Below are 23,332 nucleotides of genomic sequence, written 5' to 3' on the forward strand. Positions count from 1 at the left end.
AATTCAACCCTTGCCTAGAAGGAGAAAGTGGGGAAGTGTTCATACCCAAACTCGTCAAACTGTTGCATACAAAAATTTTAACTATCATCAGCATTACAATCAGCCTTACAATCGCCGTTTCTATTTTTCTCGGAAGCTGATTCAATACAGTGTTGTTGTAGATACTTTATAAGAATTTGTAACATGCTTGCACCTTTTCTTTTTGTCATATGTCATTTGTTTTCTGTATTATTCCTCAAACAGCCCTATATTTCCATACACAATGTACGAAGAAGCTTTGGGACCTTTGAATCTAATTAGAGACTCCCAATTAAAAGAATTAGCAAAGCCACCACCCTTGGATGTCAAAGGATTAGCTGGGTTACTTGAGGATATAGTTCAAACAGCAGCTGGTTTAATAAATGCCGATCCCGATGAGGAATTCCTGTACAAAAATCCAAATGGTTGGAAAAGGAATTTGAACAAGAAAAATAAAAATGGAAATAAAGAATTAAACTACAGCGATGATAGCAGTTGTTCCTTTACCCTACCAAGTACCTCCAGTTCCAGTGGTGGATCTTTAATGCCCCCAGAACCCTGGTGTTTGCTGAACGACTTTAATTTCCCAGCTGTGGTACGTCATATAACACAATTTATTGAAAGCTGGGAACTGACCCCAGCCACCAAATTTGTGGTTATTGCCCAGGAGTTAAGTGTGGATGTGCCACCATTTGGTAAGCGTTATTTTGTGGAGGCTCACTTCTCCAAGCCCACCCCCAAATGCCCCAACCCCCTGGCCGTTGCCAAAGTATACTTTAATGTAAATGTGTGCCAACTCCTACCCCAAGATTATCCTGTTAATGTCACCTATAAATTTGAAAACCATCGCAGCCGTTATTATGCTCACGGCCCGAGGAAATTAAATTCAAATAATTTTCAACGTTATTTCATTGATACACTGCTGCACATGAAATTGGCTTTTTATGCCGAGATGGAAGAATGTCGTAAATTGCATTCACTTCATGTTGAATAAATTTTATTAAATATCTACTGACCTGCCGCTGCGGCACACTTATGCATGCACAATTTGTTTTCTTTAGAGACAATGACCCCGGCATGGCGGTCGTTCATTCGCCCAGGGAATGCCACCATCCATTAAAAAAAATAAATGAAGTGATAAATTGTATCAATTATTTTCATTAAATGAAAATTGTCCTTCCTACCACCATTAACAATGGACCCGCCAGGTTGGCAACCACTTTGCAACTGTCCAGCCAGTTAATCTGTTAATCGACCGCTAACCAGGCTATAACCTATATGTGTGTAAATGAAAATTGCTTTTCACTAAAAATTTTTGTGAAATCCCCCATGGTTTTTCAACAATTTTGTGTATTTGTTTTTCTTCTTCACTTCACTTCGTTAGATCTGTGTTGAGGATTAACAAAAAAGCCATTAAATTAAAAACTGTTGAAATAAATTAATAGCCTTTATTTTAAATAAAATAAATATTCAATTTTACACCTAAATTTCGTTTATAACGTTGTTGAGTGTTCAGAGAATATGTGATTTTTTGTGTGTCCCATTCAGTTCAAAAACACATACAAATATTCTATTCATTTAAATGCTTAATTTCTGAGAACCATATATAGAAAAAATATAGTGGCTAATGACGTTATCTACGTCGTATTTGCATGTGGCAGAAAGTCAGCAAATGTTTGAACATAATGTTTCTGAACGAAGCACGATGGAAAAGTATAAAAAATCTGAACATTTAGAGGTGATTGTCGTTAATTCTGTTGTAGCTAGATTCATAATCTCAATATTCCGAAAATGTCCTCAAAGGTCCCTTAGAGATCCTCGTAAAAAATATTGCAAATTTCACGTCTTTATCCTTAGCGCTCCGTTTGAAACAATCTCAAAAAGTTAACGCCCGTTCCCTCAGAGATCCGTTTGAGAAAATTCTTAAAAAAAGATTTCTTAAAAACTTCACGTCTTTAGCCATATTCTGGGATATTCTCTTGAAAATTCTTTAAGAATTCCACGGGTGTAGCCTGACATATCCTCTTGAAAAACTTCCTGCAAATTCCAGGTCTGAAGCCTAAGTGATCCATTAAAAAAAATCTTAAAATTTCCACGACTGTAGCCTGAGAGATCCTCTTGAAAAAATTCCTACAAATTCAACAGATATTCTTACAGACAGATAATCTTGAATTTTTTCTTATAAATTCCATCCTTTTAAGGTCCTCTTGAAAATATGTTAACTAATTCCTTATTAAAAGTTCTTAAAAATTACACGGTTGTAGCCATAGAGAACCTCTTGAAAAATTCCTAAAAATTCCAAGGATGGAGCCTTAGAGATCCACTTGAAAAAAATCCTAAAAATTCCACGCCTGTAGCCTGAGAGATCCTCTTGAAAAAATTCCTACAAATTCCAGGCCTGCATCCTGAGCGATCCACTTAAAAAAATCTTAAAAATTCCACGCATGTAGCCTGAGAGATCCTCTTGAAACAATTCCTACAAATTCCAGGCCTGTAGCATGAGCGATCCACTTAAAAAAAATCCTACAAATTCCAAGCCTGTAGCTTGAGAGATCCTCTTGAAAAAATCTTATACGTTTCACACCTATATCCTGGGATATTCTCTTGAAAAATTCTTTAAGAATTCCGCGGCTGTTGGCTGAGAGATCCTCTTGAAAAACTTCCTACAAATTCCAGGTCTGTAGCCTGAGCGATCCACTTGAAAAAAAACATTTTAAAAAATCCATGCCTGTTGATTTGGAGATCCTCTTTAAAAAAATCCTACAAAATCCGCCCCTAAAGCCTTAGAGATCCTCTTGAAAAATGCAGAAAATTTTTAAAAATATCCTCTTGAAAAATTCTTAAAAATTGCCCGCCTGTAGCCATAGAAATCCTCTTGAAAAATTCTTAAAAATTGCCCGCCTGTAGCCATAGAAATCCTCTTGAAAAATTCTTAAAAATTCCACGCCTGTGTTCCTAGATATCCTTTTGATAAATTCCTTTATAAATCCACGCCTGTAGCCTTAGAGATCCTTTTGATAAATTTGTTTATAAATCCTTGCCTGTAGCCTTAGAGAACCTTTTAATAAATTCCTTTATAAATCCACGCCTGTACGCTTAGAGATCCTTTTGATAAATTTCTTTATAAATCCACGCCTGTAGGCTTAGAGATCCTTTTGATAAATTCCTTTATAAATCCACGCCTGTAGCCTTAGAGATCCTTTTGATAAATTCCTTTATAAATCCACGCCTGTAGCCTTCGAGATCCTTTGGATAAATTCCTTTATAAATCCACGCCTATAGCCTTAGAGATCCTCTTGAGAAATTCTAAAAATACCACGCCTCTTGACTCAGAGATCCTCGTGGAAAAATTCATAACTTTCCACGCCTGTATCCTAAAAGATAATATTGAAAAAAAGTTCTTAATATTTCGACGCATGTAGCCTTGAAGGACCCGTGAGAATTGCTTAAAACTTCTACGTCTGCAGCCTTAGCGGTCCCCTTGAAAATTTGTTAAAAGTTAAATCTCTGTAGCTTTAGATATCCACAGTTTAGCTTCATCTTGGAAAAATCCTAAAAATCCCAATGATTTGGCCTTATATATTACTTACTTACTTAGTTGGCCCATTACAGAACATTTGTTCCATAGACCGAACTAAGAAAAGATCTCCATTCCTCTCTGTTTTTCGCTTGACTTTTTGGAATACCGCGCCTTTTCATTTCTTCATCCACTTGTATGCTCCATCGAAGCTTAGGCCTGCCGATTCTGCGTGCACCGCCATGTGGCATGTATTCATACGCCTTTTTAGCGGGTTCATCATCGCTCATTCTCATGATATGGCCTAGCCAACGCAATCGTAGCATCTCGATACGTTTAACTATATGCATGTCTTTGTATAGCTTATATAGCTCGTGGTTCATATGACGTCGATATTCACCGTCAACGCAAATCGGCCCGTAGATCTTTCGAAGAATTTTCCTCTCAAACACACCAAGCACTGCCTTATCTGCTTGCGCAAGTACCCATGCATCGGAGCCATACATTAGCACGGGCGTTTTGTGAAGCGTTGTTTTTGTTTGACGAGATGTGGCTTTGTTTTTAAATTGCTTACTTAGACCATAGTAGCATCTGTTGGCCAATACAATTCTTCTTCTTCTTATTTCACAACTGATGTTGTTTGTTGTGTTTATGGCAGTGCCGAGGTAGACGAAGTCTTTAACTACCTCAAAATTGTAGGTACCAACTTCCACAGTTGGTCCCAGCTCTATGGACGCTTTGCGCGTCGACACCATCAATTTGGTCTTTTCGCCGTTTACCGCCAGACCCACTTTCGCAGATTCTGCTTCGACCTTCCTAAAGGTATCAGTTACTTCCTTTACTGATCGTCCCATGATGTCTATGTCATCAGCATAGGCAAGTAACATGTGGCTATTGGTGTAAATTGTGCCATTTCTTTTGACATTTGCATCTCGTATTACCTTTTCCAGCAAAATGTTGAATAGGTCACACGAAAGGCTGTCTCCTTGTCTGAAACCTCTTTTGGTACAAAATTCTTCGGAGAGGTTCTTTCCAATTTTAACTGAGGACCTAGTATCAGTTAAAGTCATCTTACAATGCCGGATGAGCTTTGCGGGGATACCAAATTCAGACATTGCGTGGAATACCTTTGATCGGAGGGGACTGTCGAATGCTGCTTTATAATCGACAAAAAGGTGAAATGTGTCGATCTGCATCTCTTGGGTCTTCTCTAGGATTTGCTGCAGGGTAAATATCTGGTCAATGGTGGACTTGCCAGGTCTAAAGCCACATTGGTACGGTCCAATTATTTCGTTGACCATTGGCTTTAGTCGTTCGCACAATATCCCTGACACTATCTTATAGGCAATAGGGAGAAGACTTATGCCCCTATAGTTGGAGCATACATTCTTATCTCCTTTCTTGTGGACGGGACATAGGATGCTCAGGTTCCAATCGTCGGGTACGCGTTCTTCCTGCCAGGTGGTGCTAACTAGCTGATGCATACACCTTATCAGTGCGTCGCCTCCGGTTTTAAACAGCTCGGCTGGTAAGCCATCGGCTCCTGCTGCTTTGTTATTCTTCAGCCGGTTGATTGCTGTTTTTACCTCATCTTGGCCGGGCGGTATACATTCTATACTATCTTCTGGGATTGGATCTGTGGTATCATCGTCTTCGCTACTATTGGATACCAGCAGATTGGAGAAATGTTCCTTCCATATCCTGAGCACGCTATCTGTATCTGTTACCAGATTACCTTGCTGGTTTCTACAGGAGGATGTGCCTGTACTAAAGCCATCTGTTTGATGTTTCACTCTTTGGTAGAATTTTCGGACTTCATTCTGGACCCTGTACATCTCGATTTTTTCACACTCCCGCTTATCCATTTCTCTCTTTTTCTTGCGGAAAAGACGTTTCTCTTCTCTCATTTTCTCCCGATATCTCTCTCGTGCGCTACGCGTTGCTACTGATTGTAAAGTAGCTCTATATGCCGCATATTTCTCTTCGGTAGCAGCACGACACTCCTGGTCATACCATGAATTCCTTTGTGGAGGTCTCTGGAATCCAAGTATGGATTTTGCGGCTGTTTGCATGGAGTGGGCAATATGTTGCCATTGTGTTGTTATGTTATCGGGACAAGGAGTGCTCGCGTTAAGCAATTGGGCTAGTTGAGTGGAATATGCTGTGGCTATATGTTGTGTTTGCAGCCTATCGATGTCCAACTTCCGCGTTGTGTCTGTTCGTGCTTTATTTGCAACGTTTAGACGGGTACGTACCTTTGCTGCAACAAGGTAGTGGTCCGAATCAATGTTTGCGCCTCGGAACGATCGTACATCCAACACGCTGGATGAATGTCTTCCATCTATTACAACATGATCAATTTGATTACTTGTTTTCTGATCTGGAGACAGCCAGGTGCCCTTATGAATATCGAGATGATTAAATCTGGTACTGCTAACTACCATGTTTTTTGCAGCTGCAAAGTCTATCAGCCTCATACCATTGTCAGATGTTTCACTGTGGAGACTGAATTTCCCGACTGTTGGGCCAAAGATATTCTCCTTTCCAATTTTGGCATTAAAATCGCCTAGAATGATTTTAATGTCATGGGCAGGGCAACGGTCATATGTTTCTTCTAAACGCTCGTAAAATATATCTTTGGTCTGTTCGTCCTTTTCTTCAGTGGGAGCATGAGCGCAAATAAAGCTGATGTTGAAGAATTTAGCTTTTATTCGAATTGCAGCAAGTCTTTCATTCACTGGGGTGAAGCTGGATACTAGATGTTTTAGTCTCCGACTAACTACGAATCCGCAACCAAACTCATGCTTTACGTCATGGCAGCTATAATACAGTGCGTCACCTTTAGGTGTTGTTGTGACGCCTTTCCCAATCCATCGTATTTCCTGTATGGCAGTAATATCGGCTTTTCAAGTACGTCTGCCAATGCGAAGACTGCACCTTCTCTATAAAGAGTGCGAACATTCCAGGTTAGGATGGGGCGATTTGTGTGGAAGGAAAAAAACATTAATGAGCCCTTCGCTTTTCTGATTCCTGGGATTGAACTGAGCAAAAAAGTCCACTGAACCATATATCTACCGTGAAAATCGAGCCTCCCGATTTTGACTTTAAGTTTTTTATTGACGTTTTTCGGATATTTTGGCATATAACAGCCAAACCATTGAGATTTTCGATCCAACACACATACAAAAATTGTAGCCAAGACAGTAATTAAGAACTCTCTAATACATCGCGAAAGCATTGGAACGCTCCTTCAGGCAGTTTTGGCCTTGAGAAGGTGCAAACTTTTCGGAAAATGTCGATAAATTACATTGTGCTACAAAATTTGACCCGAAAAATATTGAAGTGTTCTGATGCAAAATTATATCGTGTTGGGATCCATGGACAACGACAATGCCTTTAGTTCGTTTGCGTCACTTCGTTCTATTTTTTTTTTAACGGTAAAAGTAGTGAAAATCTGGGTTTCTTACATTTTCAAATTTAAACGGACATATCTTTTTTCACAACGGATTTCTAGTGATCCTTCTTCCTTTTAAAGGGATGAATAATATCTTTAGAACAAGTTATTATTTGTTTAAATCGGTTAACAAATGGATAAGTTATAGTGGTTTAAGTCTGAAAACCCCCACAAAAAAACTATAACTGAATTTCTCATAATTTTCAAAATATAATGTTTTTTGTTTTGTTCAATAATTATTTTCAAAATTATGAGAAATTCAGTTATAGTTTTTTTGTGGGGGTTTTCAGAAACCCAGATTTTCACTACTTTTACCGTTATAAAAAAATAGAACGAAGTGACCCAAACGAACTAAAGGCATTGTCGTTGTCCATGGATCCCAACACGATATAATTTTGCATCAGAACACTTGAATATTTTTCGGTTCAAATTTTGTAGCACAATGTCATTTATCGAAATTTTCCGAAAAGTTTGCACCTTCTCAAGGCCAAAACTGCCTGAAGGAGCGTTCCAATGCTACATATGTGGTCCAGTGGACTTTTTTGCTCAGTTCAGTCCCAGGAATAAGAAACGCGAAGGGCTCATGAAGGTTTTCAAATCGCCCCGGCCTATTCCAGGTGCAGATTCGCAGATCATGGTCCTTAAAACGTTTGCGGGGTTCGTCAACTTTAGAATGGTTTGTTTTTCTTTTCTTTCGTTTTTTCATAGTAGGATGTTTTTTCTAGGGGAGGGTTACTAACCCGACGCCCAAACCCAAGTTTTTAACGTTCTTATGGGTGAACGCGCGCACATGTTAGCTCACTACCTTTAACGGGTGTTAAAGGCAGTTCCCCAGGTGACACCACGGGGAGGTCAGTGTCCACTTGAGATGAAAGAGGGACCAAGATAAATCCTGGGCTTTGCCATGTTAAAGCCGGTCAAGACCGTTGCTTGGTATCATTCATCCCCTACGTCATTCATTCATCCCCTACGGCCTTATATATACTCTTGAAAAATCTTACAAAATCTACAGATTTATCCTTAGAGTTCCTCTTGAAAAAAATCTTAAAAATTCCGCGCATTTAGCCGTAGAGATTCCTTGAAAAATTCCGCGCCTTTAGCCTTCGAAATCCTTTTAAAAAGTGCTAAAAAATGCCTGTAGACTTAGAGATCCTCTTGGAAAAATGCTTAAAAATTCCACGATTTAGCCTTAGAGGTCCTAGTCGTAGAGATACTATTGGAAAATTCTTAAAAATTCCAAGCCTGTTGCTTCAGAGATCTTCTTGGATTTTTTTTTTAAATTCCACGCTTTAGCCTTAGAAGTCCTCTTGGAAAAATTCTTAAAAACTCCACGCTTAAGCCTTAAGTTGGAAAAGTTCTTAAAAACTCCATGCCTGTTGCCTCAGAGATCCTCTTGGAAAAATTCTTAAAAATACCACACGTTAGTCTTAGAGATCCTCTTGGAAAGATTCTTAAAAATTCCACGCTTTATCCTTAGAGATCCTCCTAGAAAAATTCTTAAAAATTCGGTGCTATAGACTTAGAAATCCTCTTGGAAAAATTCTTAAAAATTCAACGCTTTAGTCCCAGGCATCCTCCTGGAAAAATTCTTAAAAATTCCAGGCTTTAGCCTTAGAGATCCTCTTGGAAAAAGCTTAAAAATTCCACGCTTTAGCTTTAGAGATACTCTTGGAAAATTCTTGAAAATTCGACGCCTGTTGCCTCAGTGATCCTCTTGGAAAAATTCTTAAAATTTCCACGATTTAGCCTTAGAGATCCTCTTAGAAAAATTCTTAAAAATTCCACGCTTGAGCCCTAGAGATCCTCTTGGAAAAATTTTTGAAAACACCACGCCTGTAGCCTTAGGTATCCTCTTGAAAAAGTTCTTAAAAATTCCACGCCTTAAGCCTCTTACAAAAATTCTTGTAGCAGAGCAAAGCATTGTCTTGACGGAAAAAAATCTTGTAGCAGAGCAATCCATTGTCTAGTTATTAGTTGTAACAAACTTCGACATTGAATTTTTTATTATTATTTAGTTTCCCTTAACTTTGAAATTATTTAACTTCATAAGTTCAACTTCTATATTCCTCCAACTAAAAATATAAAACATTATTTTTATGACCCCTGTCATATGCATCAATTCACCTAAGTCACCTTTAATGCCAATCTGCCAAAAATAATACAGTTGAGTAGTTTTTCATCGTAATTTTCTAGGAATTGCATTTTTTCTATTAAAATTCACATAAATTTTGATTAGAGGGTCTTGTTGGTCAGACAGTATTTGTTTAGGCACCCAAAGCAAAAATATGAATATATATTTTTTGTTCAAGCATAATCCATATTTATGGAGATTAGAGTTGAATTACCAAAACTGAACATTGTTAGATGGGTGATGATGGTGAAATGCAAAAGAAGATATAGAACAAATGGGTAATGAAATTCATTTTTTTTATTTTCATTTCTCTTTCGTGATGAGCAAAATATTTGTTTTAGAAAATAACTAATACCCGTTATTTCAAAAAAAATCCCTCAAAACTTTTTTTTTAAATTTTAATACACTTTGTCCTTCAATGAAAACGCATTTTGATTTTTGAACCCTGCAGAAGTTAGTTAATGCATATGTAAATATATGTACTTACGAGTTAGTAAAGGTCTGGTGAACATTAATTGTCAGTGAGCTCAGCCAGTGGTTGGTTGGTCTGTCGGTTTTCACTTTTGTCTATTTTCCAAAAACAAAAAATCTACCAAAAGTAGACAGAGTGGCATCAAAACCTCATCTTACTAAACGAAAGGAAAAAATCCAAAATCCAATTAAAGGACACTCTCAGGCATTAAACCCACAACATTAGCAAAAACTGCTGGTGATGAGTAGGGGGTAGAGTGACTGCAACATTCACAATATTTTGTAAAAAAGACATATGCTTGCAAATTTCAAATGGGGTGCAATTGACATGTTCCAATATACATACAGTGTTGGTCACATAATTAGCACACCCCACTACCAACATTTATTTTGCCTAAAAATACCTTCAAAAGTAGTTGTATTTAATAAAGTATTTGTACTAATATATTCTCAGTAGTATGCTTAAAGAATACAACGCAATACAAAAACTGAATCATAACTGTCAATTTGAATAACCTCCAAAAATGTAAAAAATGTCCTAAATTCACTGGACACGTAATTAGCACACCTTAAAAGAATCACTAATATTGTGAATAGTTTCAATATTTTAGTCCATATTCAGTTTTAAATCCCTTTCGTTTGGGAATAAGTTCCAGTCTGCTAGTTATACTCTCCACCAGTCTCCGAAATATCAGTGTCAGAAGGGAGTTATATGGGGTACACCTTGGGTCCCAAGGACTGATGGAAATTTCATTTTTTTAGTGTTTTTATCGATTTTCTCACATGTAAACAAGTTCATTGAGGCAAGTAGTTCATAGAAACATCAAATAAAACATCATATTCTTGTTCATCTTTGTAAATTTTGCGAATAGTAGGATGTACCCACCAGCAGTTTGCATCTGCAAAGTCCGTTTGACACAAAAATTTTCATTAAAAAACTGGAATATGATGCTTTGAGCTATTGATTTTATAAATACTTATCCATCTGGACTGAATTTTACCGATATGTTGTGGTGTATGCCACGATAAACCTATGTTCATCTCTATGGTACCTACGCAAATTTCAATAATTTTCTAAACAAAAGGCAAATGGGAGATAGTCTAGTGAGACCGCAAGAAAATGTGTTTCCCGGAGCTTAAACCGATTAAATTTAAAATCAATAATCCAGAAAACATTTATCTTGAATAGTATATGCCTACTTTCAGGGATTTTAACCAATTTCAGCAAACCTCAAAATCCTTTATGTTCAGAAAGGGGTTATACCATTAAATATACTCATGGGCTACGTGTTCACCTAGTGCTTTGTGGACAGTTTTGTAGTGATAGGTCTTTGGTGTTATTCAGACGTGTAATTTTGAATAACAAATGGTGTTATAAGTTGATCCTTCTTCACATAAGGGTGGATTTTATTGATCTTCTTTCTATAAACCCCTTCCAAATCGAAAATTTTCTTGAATGAATCATCGACCTTAAACACTTTTTGATAAGTTTTTGCACTTTATATTTAAATTTCGGTAATCGGTTAACAATTCCAATAATTTCCGATACAATTGTACATTTGTTTTTAAAGTTTTGGCGACTTTCTGACGTTTAAGTGTACATTACGAAAAATGGTCCACTATTGGGATATATTTTGAGATTCCGGGGTGATAAATTATTTTTTCTTTCAAAAAATGATTTCTTCAATACCTTTTGAATACGAATTAACTTCAATATAAATTAATTTTTGTATATTAATTGAATTAAATTAAAAAATCTTAGGGTGTGCTAATTATATGTCCCCTTGATAATTTGGGCGTCTTCAGAAAACTTTTATTTTCAAAAAACCACTTATAGTACTATTCATTTATATCATTAAATCTGTTAAATACATTATAGAAAAGGATTTTGTTTCCGTAAATATTTCAATTTGCCCTATCAAAACTCCTAGCTGACTGAAATCATTTTGTCCCAAAGGGGTGTGCTAATTCTGTGACCAACACTGTATATATGTAAGCGAATGTGTTTTTTGCTTTTACAGTATTTTTTAATTTTTTTTTTTTTTTGGAAAGGTAAAAATAGAGAGCTGACAACTCATAATGTTGTTATAAAATTTCGCACACTCATGCGTAACAGGCAAAGTAGGTTTAATGCTACCGCTGCTTTTTGAATGTGTCTGTCATCATCTAACTTTTTCCTGTATGAGCACATGTAGCTTCTATGGCAACGATGGTTATGAACCAACTTTATGTATTTAACTTATTTTCATTGAAATTTCAGAACATATTTGGATATGGACACGGAATAGATAGTGGATATGTTTGGTAATATTGCGCGGACAATTTATCATATCACGGGGGAATATCTTGCAATACCAGGTGACCATTAAGCATGTACCGACGAAGCGTGTCTAAAGCATTCAATGTCACGTTCACATATTGGTGAACCACTCTGCAGTCCTCAGGTAGCTTTGTGGATTAGCTGTGTTTACTTTTTCCGAGTAGATGTCCTAGCCGACTCCACAATTTATCTCTAAGCCGTCTGTGTATACCTTGATGCCGTAGCCAGTCGGTGTTGATCCGTTATTCGATACTTTCCTGCTTCGAAATTTGACTTCGAAAGGCTGGTGAAAGGCCACTGCAGGAATTCAGTAATCGGCATTAATTGATATTTCCTTCGACAGTTTGTGACGGACAAGCAGTCATGTCCGTATGCTCTGTCTCTCTGCATTCCTAGGACACGTAGCCCTGCAGCATTACAAGCCTCAATTAATTTGATGTGTATATCTATTGGTCGGTTATGCATCATTGTATTGAGGGCTTCAGCGGGACAGGTCCGCATCGCCCCTGTCACCCCAATGCATGCTGATCTTTGTATGATGTATATTTTTTCTATATTGATTTCTTTCCCATTGTTGACCACCATATGGCTCCGTCCCTCAACACCGACAGAAACAAACCAGATACCTGTAGTACCATATCGTCCTCACTAGCAAGATTGCTTAATATTTATTTAATGACAATGAGCCAGAACAGTGACCAGATTACCCATCACTGTGGTGTTACTCGATTTACGTGCTCTGAGAGCATGCTATTTCTTATTTCACAACTGATGTTGTTTGTTGTGTTTACGGAGGTACCAAGGTAGACGAAGTATTTTGCTACCTCGAAATTATAGGAACCAACTTCCACTGTTGGTCCGAGCTCTACGTACACATTGCGCGTCGCCAGACCCACTTTATCAGATTCTCCTTCGACCTTCTTTCAGGTATCAGATACGTACTTTACTGATAGGCCCATAATGTCTATATCATCAGCATAAGCAATATGTCGCTATTGGCTTAAATTTCTTTTTACATCTGCATCTCGTATAACCTTTTCCAGGAGAATGCTTGAAACCTCTTGTGGTACTCAACTCTTCGGAGAGGTTCTTTCCTATTTTAACTGCGGACCGAATATCAGTTAATGTCAATTTACAAAGCCGAATGAGGTTTGCAGGGATGCCAAATTCAGACATAGCTTGGAATACCTTTGAACGTAGGGGTCTGTCATAGGCTGCTTTATAATCGACACAAATTTGATAGGTGTCGATCTGCATCTCTTGGGTCTTCTCGAGGATACGGCCCAATTATTTCGTTGACCATAGGCTTTAGTTGTTCGCACAATACCCCTGTAGGCAATAAGGATAAGACTTATGCCCCTATAGTTAGAGCATACAGTCTTATCTCCCTTCATGTGGACAGGGCACAGGATGCTCAGGTTCCAATCAGCGGGTAATCGTTCTTCCTGTTAGATGGTGCTAACTACAAAGCTAATGGATACACCTTATCAGCGTGTCTCCTCCGGTTTTGAACAGCTCATCAAGTAAGCCATCGGCTCCTGTTGCCTTATTATTCTTCAGCCGGTTTTTTTGCTGTCATTACCTTATCTTCGTTGTTACCAAATTACCTTGCTGGTCTCTACGGGAGGATGTGTCTGTACTCTTCCGCTTTTTTGCTTCTCCTCTCTCTTCTTTTCTCCCGATACCTCTCGCGTGCGCTACGCTTTTCTACTGATTGTAGAGTTGCCCTATATGCCGCCTTTTACTCTTCAGTAGCAGCACGACACTCCTGATCATACCAAAAATTCCTTGGTGGAGGTCTATGATATCCAAGTATGGATTTTGCGGCTGTTTGCGTGAAGTAGGAAATATTTTGCCTTTGTGCTGATATCACTGTGAACACAAATTTTGGGGCAGAGATAATTCCTTTTGGAGATGAAAGCCCTTGGTGAGTTATATTATCATGAAGTCATGAAGTTTTTGCTAGAGAACCTGTAAGCCATCAGGAATTAACGTTATATCTTAGTTCATTGTTGCTTTAGCTTAGTTTTGAGATGACATATCAAAGTCAAATCGAATGAGGATTATTTTCGTAGAACACTTCGACCTTCGAACTCGCTTCATTCAATGACCTTTTCGTCCTTTATTTTAAGAGCCGCTATAAAAGTACAACAAGATGACGCTTTTCAGCTTCGAAATGTTCTGCAAAAATTTCGCTCAGAAAATATTGGGTACAGCTCTCATTGACAACTAATCGATTTTGTCACGGCGGATCTGTCCTTCGGTGTTCTTAATATACTCACCAAGGCCTTTCTTCCCCAAGAGGACTTTTCCTTGCCCCATACTTTCACCTCCATTTTGTTGTACAGTGTATGTTATCGGGACGAGGAGTGCTTTGATTAAGCAATTGGGCCAGTTGAGTGGAATATGCTGTGGCTATCTGTATCAACTTACCGATGTCTAACTTTCGTGTAGTGTCTGTTCGTACTTTATTTGCTACGTTCAACCGGGTACGTAGCTCTGCTGCAACAAGGTGGTGGTCTGAGTCTATGTTTGCTCCTCCAAAACACTCGATGAAAGTCTTCCATCTATCACAACGTGATGTCTATCAGCCTCTTAGCGTTATCAGATGTTTCCCGACTGTTGGGCCAATGCTATTCTCCTTTCCACTTTTGGCGCTAAAATAGCTTAGAATAATTTTAATGCCATGGGCAGCGCAAGGGTCACATGTTTCTTCTAAGCGCTCGTAAAATATATCTCTGGTCTGTTCGTCCTTGTCTTCAGTGGAAGCATAAGCGCAAATAAAGATGTTGAAGTATATAGCTTTTATTCGAATAGTAGCAAGTCTTTCATTCACTGGTGTGAAGCTGGATACCAGATGTTTTAACCTCCGACCAAATACAAATCTGCAACCAAACTCACGCTTTGTGTCATGACAGCTATAAAAGAGTGCGTCACCTTTAGGTATTGTTGTGACGCCTTTCCAATCCATCGTATTTCCTGTATGGCAAGTACATCTGCAAATGCGTAAACTGCACCGTGCGAACATTCCAAAAGTTTACCGGAGATGACATTTCCTATACAAAAATTCACCAGAGCTGACTTTTCCTATACAAAAGTTCACCGGAGATAACTTTTCCTATACAAGAGTTCACCGGAGATGACTTTTCCTATACAAGAGTTCACCGGAGATGACTTTTCCTATACAAAAGTTCACCGGAGATGACTGTTCCTATACAAAAGTTCACCGGAGATGACTTTTTCCTATACAAAAGTTCAGCGAAGATGACTTTTCCTATACAAAAGTTCACCGGAGATGACTTTTCCTATACAAAAGTTCACCGGAGATGACTTTCCTATACAAAAGTTCACTGGAGATGACTTTTCCTATACAAAAGTTCACCGGAGATGACTTTTCCTATACAAAAGTTCAACGGAGATGATTATTCCTATACAAAAGTTCACCGGAGATGACTTTTCCTATACAAAAGTTTACCGGATATGACTTTTCTTATACAAAGATTCACCGGAGATGACTTTTCCTATACAAAAGTTAACCGGAGATGACTTTTCCTATACAAAAGTTCACCGGAGATGACTTTTCCTATACAAAGGTTCACCGGAGATGACTTTTCCTATACTAAAGTTCACCGTAGATGACTTTTCCTATACAAAAGTTCACCGGAGATGACTTTTCCTATACAAAAGTTCACCGGAGATGACTTTTCTTACACAAAGGTTCACCGGAGATGACTTTTCCTATACAAAAGTTCACCGGAGATGATTTTTCCTATACAAAAGTTCACCGGGCATGACTTTTCCCATACAAAAGTTCACCGGAGATGACTTTTCCTATACTATAGTTCACCGGAGATGACTTTTCCTATACAAAAGTTCGTGGAGATGACTTTTCCTATACAAAAGTTCACCGGAGATGACTTTTCCTATACAAAAGTTCACCGAAGATGACTTTTCCTATAGAAAAGTTCACCGGAGATGACTTTCCTATACAAAAGTTCACCGGAGATGACTTTTCCTATACAAAAGTTCACCGGAGATGACTTTTCCTATACAAAAGTTCACCAGAGATGACTTTTCCTATACAAAAATGTTCCTACACAAAAGTTCGACGGAGATGACTATTCCTATACAAAAAAAAAAGTTCAGCGAAGATGACGTTTCCTAAACAAAAGTTCACCGGAGATGACTTTTCCTATACAAAAGTTCACCGGAGATGACTTTTCCTATACAAAAGTTCACCGGAGATGACTTTTCCTATACAAAAGTTCAACGGAGATGACTATTCCTATACAAAGGTTAACCGGAGATGAATTTTCATATACAAAAGTTTAACGGAGATGACTATTCCTATCCAAATGTTCACCGGAGATGACTTTTCCCATACAAAAGTTCACCGGAGATAACTTTTCATATACAAAAGATCACCGGGTATGACTTTTCCTATACAAAAGTTCAACGGAGATGACTATTCTTATACAAAAGTTCAGCGAAGATGACTATTCCTATACAAAAAATCAGCGAAGATGACTTTTTCTATACAAAAGTTCACCGGGGATGACTTTTCCTATACAAAAGTTCAACGGAGATGGCTATTCATATACAAAAGTTCAGCGATGAATACTTTTCCTATACAAAAGTTCACCGGAGATGACTTTTCCTATACAAAAGTTCACCGGAGATGACTTTTCCTATACAAGAGTTCACCGGAGATGACTTTTCCTATACAAAAGTTCACCGGAGATGACTTTTCCTATACAAGAGTTCAGCGAAGATACTTTTCCTATACAAAAGTTCACCGGAGATTACTTTTCCTATACAAAAGTTCACCGGAGATGCCTTTTCATATACTAAAGTTCACCGGAGATGACTTTTCCTATACAAGAGTTCACCGGAGATGACTTCTCCTATACAAAAGTTAACCGGAGATGACTTTTCCTATACAAAAGTTCACCGGAGATGACTTTTCCTATACAAAAGTTCACCGGAGATGACTTTTCCTATACAAAATTCACCGGAGATGACTTTTCCTATACAAAAGTTCACCGGATTTGACTTTTAATATATAAAAGTTCACCGGAGATGACTTTTCCTATACAAAAGTTCACTGGAGATGACTTTTCCTATACAAAAGTTCACCGGGGATTACTTTTCCCATACAAAAGTTCACCGGAGTTGACTTTTCCTATACAAAAGTTCACCGTAGATTACTTTTCCTATACAAAAGTTCACCGGAGATGACTTTTCCTATACAAAAGTTGACCGTAGATTACTTTTCCTATACTAAAGTTCACCGGAGATAACTTTTCCTATACAAAAGTTCAACGGAGATGACTTTTCCTATACAAAAGTTCACCGGAGATGACTTTTCCTATACAAAAGTTCACCGGAGATGCCTTTTCCTATACAAAGGTTCACCGGAGATGACTTTTCCTATACAAAAGTTCACCGGAGATGAATTTTCCTATACAATAGTTCACCGGAGATGACTTTTCCTATACAAAAGTTCACCGGAGATGACTTTTCCTATACAAAAGTTCACCGGGGATAACTTTTCCCATACAAAAGTTTAACGGAGATAACTATTCCTATCCAAATGTTCAGCGAAGATGACTTTTCCTAAACCAAAGTTCACCGGAGATGACTTTTCCTATACAAAAGTTCAACGGAGATGACTATTCCTATCCAAAAATTCAGCGAAGATGACTTTTCCTAAACAAAAGTTCAGCGAAGATGACTATTCCTATAAAAAAAATTCAGCGAAGATGACTTTTCCTATACAAAAGTTCACCGGATTTGACTTTTCCTATACAAAAGTTCACTGCAGATGACTTTTCCTAAACAAAAGTTCACTGGAGATGACAAAAGTTCACCGGAGATAGCTTTTCCTATACAAAAGTTCACCGGAGATGACTTTTCCTATACAAAAGTTCACCGGAGATGACTTTTCCTATACAAAGGTTCACCGGAGATTACTTTTCCTATACAAAGGTTCACCGGAGATGACTTTTCCTATACAAAGGTTCACCAGAGATGACTTTTCCTATACAAAAGTTCACCGGAGATGACTTTTCCTATACTAAAGTTCACCGGAGATGATTTCCCTATACAAAAGTTCACTGGAGATGACTTTTCCTATACAAAAGTTCATCGGAGATGACTTTTCCTATACAAAAGTTCACCGGGGATGACTTTTCCTATACAAAAGTTCAACGGAGATGACTATTCCGATCCAAAAGTTCACCGGAGATGACTTTTCCTATACAAAAGTTCACCGGAGATGACTTTTCCTATACAAAAGTTCACCGGAGATGACTTTTCCTATACAAAAGTTCAACGGAGATGACTTTTCCTATACAAAAGTTCACCGGAGATGACTTTTCCTATACAAAAGTTCACCGGAGATGACTTTTCCTATACTAAAGTTCACCGGAGATGACTTTTCCTATACAAAAGTTCACCGGAGATGACTTTTCCTATACAAAGGTTCACCGGAGATTACTTTTCCTATACAAAAGTTCACCGGAGATGACTTTTCCTATACAAAAGTTCACCGGAGATGACTTTTCCTATACAAAAGTTCACCGGAGATGATTTTCCTATAGAAAATTTTGACCGGAGATGAATTTTCCTATACAAAGGTTCACCGGAGATTACCTTTCGTATACAAAAGTTCATCGGAGATGACTTTTCCTATACAAAAGTTCACCGGGGATGACTTTTCCCATACAAAAGTTCACCGGAGATGACTTTTCCTATACAAAAGTTCAACGGAGATGAATATTCCTATACAAAAGTTCACCGGAGATGACTTTTCCTATACAAAAGTTCACCGGAGATGACTTTTCCTATACAAAAGCGTTTGCGGGGGTCGTCAACTTTAGAGGGGTTTGTTTTTTTTCTTGTTTTTTTTTCATAGTAGGATGTTTTCTTCTAGGGGAGGGTTACTAACCCGACACCCAAACCTTTATAGTTCTTATGAGTGAACGCGCGGCACATGTTAGCTCACTACTTTTAACGGGTGTTAAAGGCAGCTCGCAGGTGACACCACAGGGAAGTCAGTGTTCACCAAGTTTCTAATGTTCTTATGGGTGAACGCGCGGTACATGTTAACTAACTACCTTTAACGGGTGTTAAAGGCAGCTCCCCAGGTGACACCACGGAGAGGTCAGTGTCTACTTGAGATGAAAGAGGGACCAAGATAAGTCCTGGGCTTTGCCACGTTAAAGCCGGTCAGGACCGTTGTTTAGTCTCTTTCATCCCATACGTCACCCAATATCAATATCAAAATCAAATAAAGCTTTAATTTGTCCTCTAGCACGTATAACTATTAACAGTAAGTATACGCATTTTTTATTAATGATGGCATCGGAGGAGGATACCAAGGAATAGTTCACATACAAACCTGACAAGAAAAATGTAAGGGCTCGATACTCCGATAACGATAACGTCACATCTTCATTTGTCTTTTAGGTTAAAAATTATATACAAATTTGTTCCATGTTGATATTTTCTGTAAGTGGTGACATACAAAGCATGACCCTCCACACAACGATTTGGAATCGTTTTTATTGGCCAAAATTCTTTAAAATTTAAGCGAATGTTATATTAACTCTGATATTTGTTTAAAAATCTCGATTTTTATGTGTAAAACAAAATGTAACAAACCTTTAAAATTAGTTTTGTGGCGTATAACTACTGACAGCAAGTATACGCAGCCCTTGGATTATTTTATACTACCCTCTTCATACTAATGACTGCATGGGAGAATGCAAAGCTGGAGCCCTGGTGCACGACATTTGTGTGACTTACAAAGCTTGACTCGGCTTATAGTGATTCCGAATCGTTTCTCTCTGTTATTGAAGAATATTGATAGACAAACCTAATTTTTCTGAATATATTCTTTAGATCAGCCTATCGGCAAACTAAAGATTATGACAATTTATTACTATTTATATAAAAATATCGAGCATAATAAAATTGAAAATGACGAGCAAAAAGTTACCTACCTTTTTAAACTTTTCTCCGGTATTCCATTTCCTAAAAAAGTACCTTAATGACTTTGCATTCATTAATGCATTTTTTCTACCTCTTATCTTCAATCCAGTTCTAATGCCTTTGAACTCATTAACCCAAAATTTTACTTAAAAACGAAAATAAAGATTCCTTTAATAAAATCATCATCACCATCAGACAAAAAAATTCTTAAGTACATACACATCCATTTGCAATCAGTTTTATGTTCCACGCTCTTTCTTCGTTTTCTAATGGTGAGTAAATATTTACTGCTAGTCTACTGACTGATAAACTCTCTCGTTTGATTGATGTTGTCTTGTTTTGTAGAAGTTTCGTTTTTCACTTTTTTTATAGAAGAGACATCATCGTAAGCTGCAATCCCAATAATCCCTGAGGGCTGGAGTGAAAGAAATGAAATGAGCAACTTTCCTTTCCAAGAAGTGCATTTGCAGGATATTGGCAATTGCTGCTGTTTGCCTGGCAACATGGCCATAGGTAGGTACCAATGTTCTTTTTGTTTCAACAACAAATTAACAATTTTTCATACATCCTTAGTCGGATTTCGTAAGGTATGGATGAGTTTTTTTTCTGATGTTTCTGTTTTTGTTTGTTTTGTTTTTCAATCCCATGTAGAAGGCATACTTAAAGCATTGTTTACTGAAAGACTTTTTATGCAATACTCTTCTAATAACAACAACAACAACTCACTTTCTACTGCTGGTGCTGGCAAACAAATTATGATGAGCAGCAATTTCATCACCAACATTCCGCACACACACACTCTATTATCCTTGACGCACACGTGCAACTATATTCTGTTGCCATTTTAGTTGGTATCATCTTCTTTTGCCGGCTGTTGTTGTTGTTGTCATTGTCATGCTATTTGCTTTCAAATGTGGTTCTTGGTTCTGTAATGGGCTTATATTTCAAATCATCCGGTACTGCTGTAGTTTTATCTTCAGCTCTTCCTGTTTTCCCTTTGCATTTTTCACTTTTCCCATCTCTGCCCCTTTCCCTTGCTCTTAATAACAAGTTTAATGTATTTTTTTCCTACCACTTTTTGTGTTGTGTAAAAATTTAATTAATATTTGTTGTTACAACAACCTAATGACAAACAAAAAAAACTGTTGTAGAAATGTAGGAGAGACCCGAGTAGTCCACATTACTTCAGTTAGCCGAAAAAACGGATACACACGGAGATGAGAACACTCACACGAAATAACAATACCAACTACTCTTCGTCTTCTTGGTGTGAGAAGCAACAGTATATCCTGATGTTTAGTTTACCACCAACCTATTAGAGAGAAGAGCCATTAGGGGTGAGAGAGACCGAGAGGCAATGTTGAGTACAACAGTCGAAAGTATGTTTATTATGTGCTCATAGTAATTGTAACTTCCTGTTTTAATGGAAGTAAACTATATTACACATTCGCAGGCAGCAGAGACATATGTATGTATGTAAGCGTATGCGGACGAGTATGTTTGGTATGTGCCAATGAGTAGGAATTTTATGAGTGTTGTAGTCATTCATTCATGTTAACAACTCTGAGAAGAGAAGTCTTCTTTAATAGTAAGGAAACTTTTATACATTTTATATGCCATAAGGAAATACATGGAAATACATATATATTCTGCATGCCACAATAAACCGAAACATCTATAATGGGGTTAAACACTTCGGTAGGGCCCATGTCTATAAAGAAAGTCGAAATACGACCTCTGGCACGTCTACATGGACCACTTCTAAAAACTATAGAAAGCCACTACTGCGGTCTTCTGTACCATATGGTGGTCTTATCTTCTATTACAGTGGTCTTCTCTTCTACAGAAGACCACTACGGTGATTTTCTCTTCTACAAGAGACTCCTACGGCCGTCTTCTATTCTATAGAAGATCCTTACAGTGTTCTTCTATCCTATAGGAGACCCCGATGGTGGCCATCTCTTCTACAGAAGACCCCTACAGTTGTCTTCTGTTCTATCGAAGACCCCTACGATGGCCTTCTCTTCTACTGAAGACCCCTACTGTGGGCTTCTCTTCTACAGAAGACCCACACGGTGGTATTCTATTCCATAGAAGACCCCTACGGTGGTCCTCTATTCTATAGAACACCCTTGCGGTGGTCTTCTGTTCTACGGAAAACCCTTACAGTGGTCTGCTTTTCTATAGAAGAAACTAACAGTGGTCATCTATTCCACAGGAGACAACGGTTTTAAGGAAAACAATTACATAGACCTCTACAGTGGACCCTATTCTTCTATTCTATAGAAGACCCCTACGGTGGTTTTCTCTTCTACAGAAGACCCATCTGGTGGCCTTCTATTCTACAGAAGACCCTACTATAGAAGACTCTTAAAGTGATCTTCTATTCTATAAGAGACCCCTACGGTGGTCCTCTATTCTATAGAACACCCTTGCGGTGGTATTCTGTTCTACGGAAAACCCTTACAGTGGTCTGCTTTTCTATAGAAGAAACTAACAGTGGTCATCTATTCCACAGGAGACAACGATTTTAAGGAAAACAATTACATAGACCTCTACAGTGGACCCTATTCTTCTATTCTATAGAAGACCCCTACGGTGGTTTTCTCTTCTACAGAAGACCCATCTGGTGGCCTTCTATTCTACAGAAGACCCTACTATAGAAGACTCTTACAGTGGTCTTCTATTCTATAAGAGACCCCTACGGTGGTCCTCACTTCTACAGAAGACCCCTACGGTGGTCCTCTATTCTATAGAAGACCCTTGCGGTGGTATTCTGTTCTACGGAAAACCCTTACGGTGGTCTTCTGTTCTACGGAAAACCCTTACAGTGGTCTTCTATTCCACAGAAAACCCTTACAGTGATCGTCCATTTTATGGAAGACAATGACGGTGGTCTCCTATTTTAAAGAAAACAATTTCATAGACACATAGAGTGGACCCTTACAGTGGTCTTCTATTCCATAGAAGTCCCCTCTACAGAAGACGTCTACGGTTTTCTTCTATTCTATAGGAGACCCCTAAGGTGGTCTTCTTTTCTACAGAAAACCCCTACGGTGTTTTTGTCTTCTACGGAATACCCCTGCAATGGTCTTCTCTTCTACAGAAGACCCCTGAGGTGGTCTTCTCTTCTACAGAAGACCCCTGCGGTGGTCTTCTCTTCTAACGAAGACCTATGCGGTGGCCTTCTCTTCTACAGAAAACCCCTACGGTGGTCTTCTGTTCTATAGAAGATACTTATCTATAGAAAACAAATAAATAGACCCCTACAGTGGTCTTCTATTCTGTAGAGAAAAAATGCATAGATCCCTACGGTGGTCTTCTATTCTATAGAAAACAATTACATAGACCCCTACGGTGGTTTTCTATTCCATGGAAGACCCCTACGGTGTTCCTCTATTCTATAGGAGACCCCTGCGGTTATCT

The 23,332-nt window shown here is 38.2% G+C and overlaps 1 protein-coding gene across 1 annotated transcript; it reads left to right on the forward strand.

Moving 5' to 3' along the window:
- Positions 1-242: 242 nt before the first annotated feature.
- LOC141398603 (uncharacterized) lies at positions 243-1,088 on the forward strand. Its single transcript, XM_073976016.1, has one exon. It carries the CDS (start codon positions 263-265, stop codon positions 1,010-1,012), a length of 750 nt encoding a protein of 249 aa, XP_073832117.1. The 5' UTR covers positions 243-262; the 3' UTR covers positions 1,013-1,088.
- Positions 1,089-23,332: the final 22,244 nt, after the last annotated feature.

The sequence above is a fragment of the Musca autumnalis genome, unplaced genomic scaffold (genome assembly GCF_047663935.1).
Source record: "Musca autumnalis isolate F117 unplaced genomic scaffold, ASM4766393v1 scaffold_3, whole genome shotgun sequence".
NCBI classification, from domain to species: domain Eukaryota; kingdom Metazoa; phylum Arthropoda; class Insecta; order Diptera; family Muscidae; genus Musca; species Musca autumnalis.

Bases quoted from the DNA above. Each gene is read 5' to 3' on its own strand.
- LOC141398603 (XM_073976016.1), top strand. From the start codon at position 263: ATGTACGAAGAAGCTTTGGGACCTTTGAATCTAATTAGAGACTCCCAA.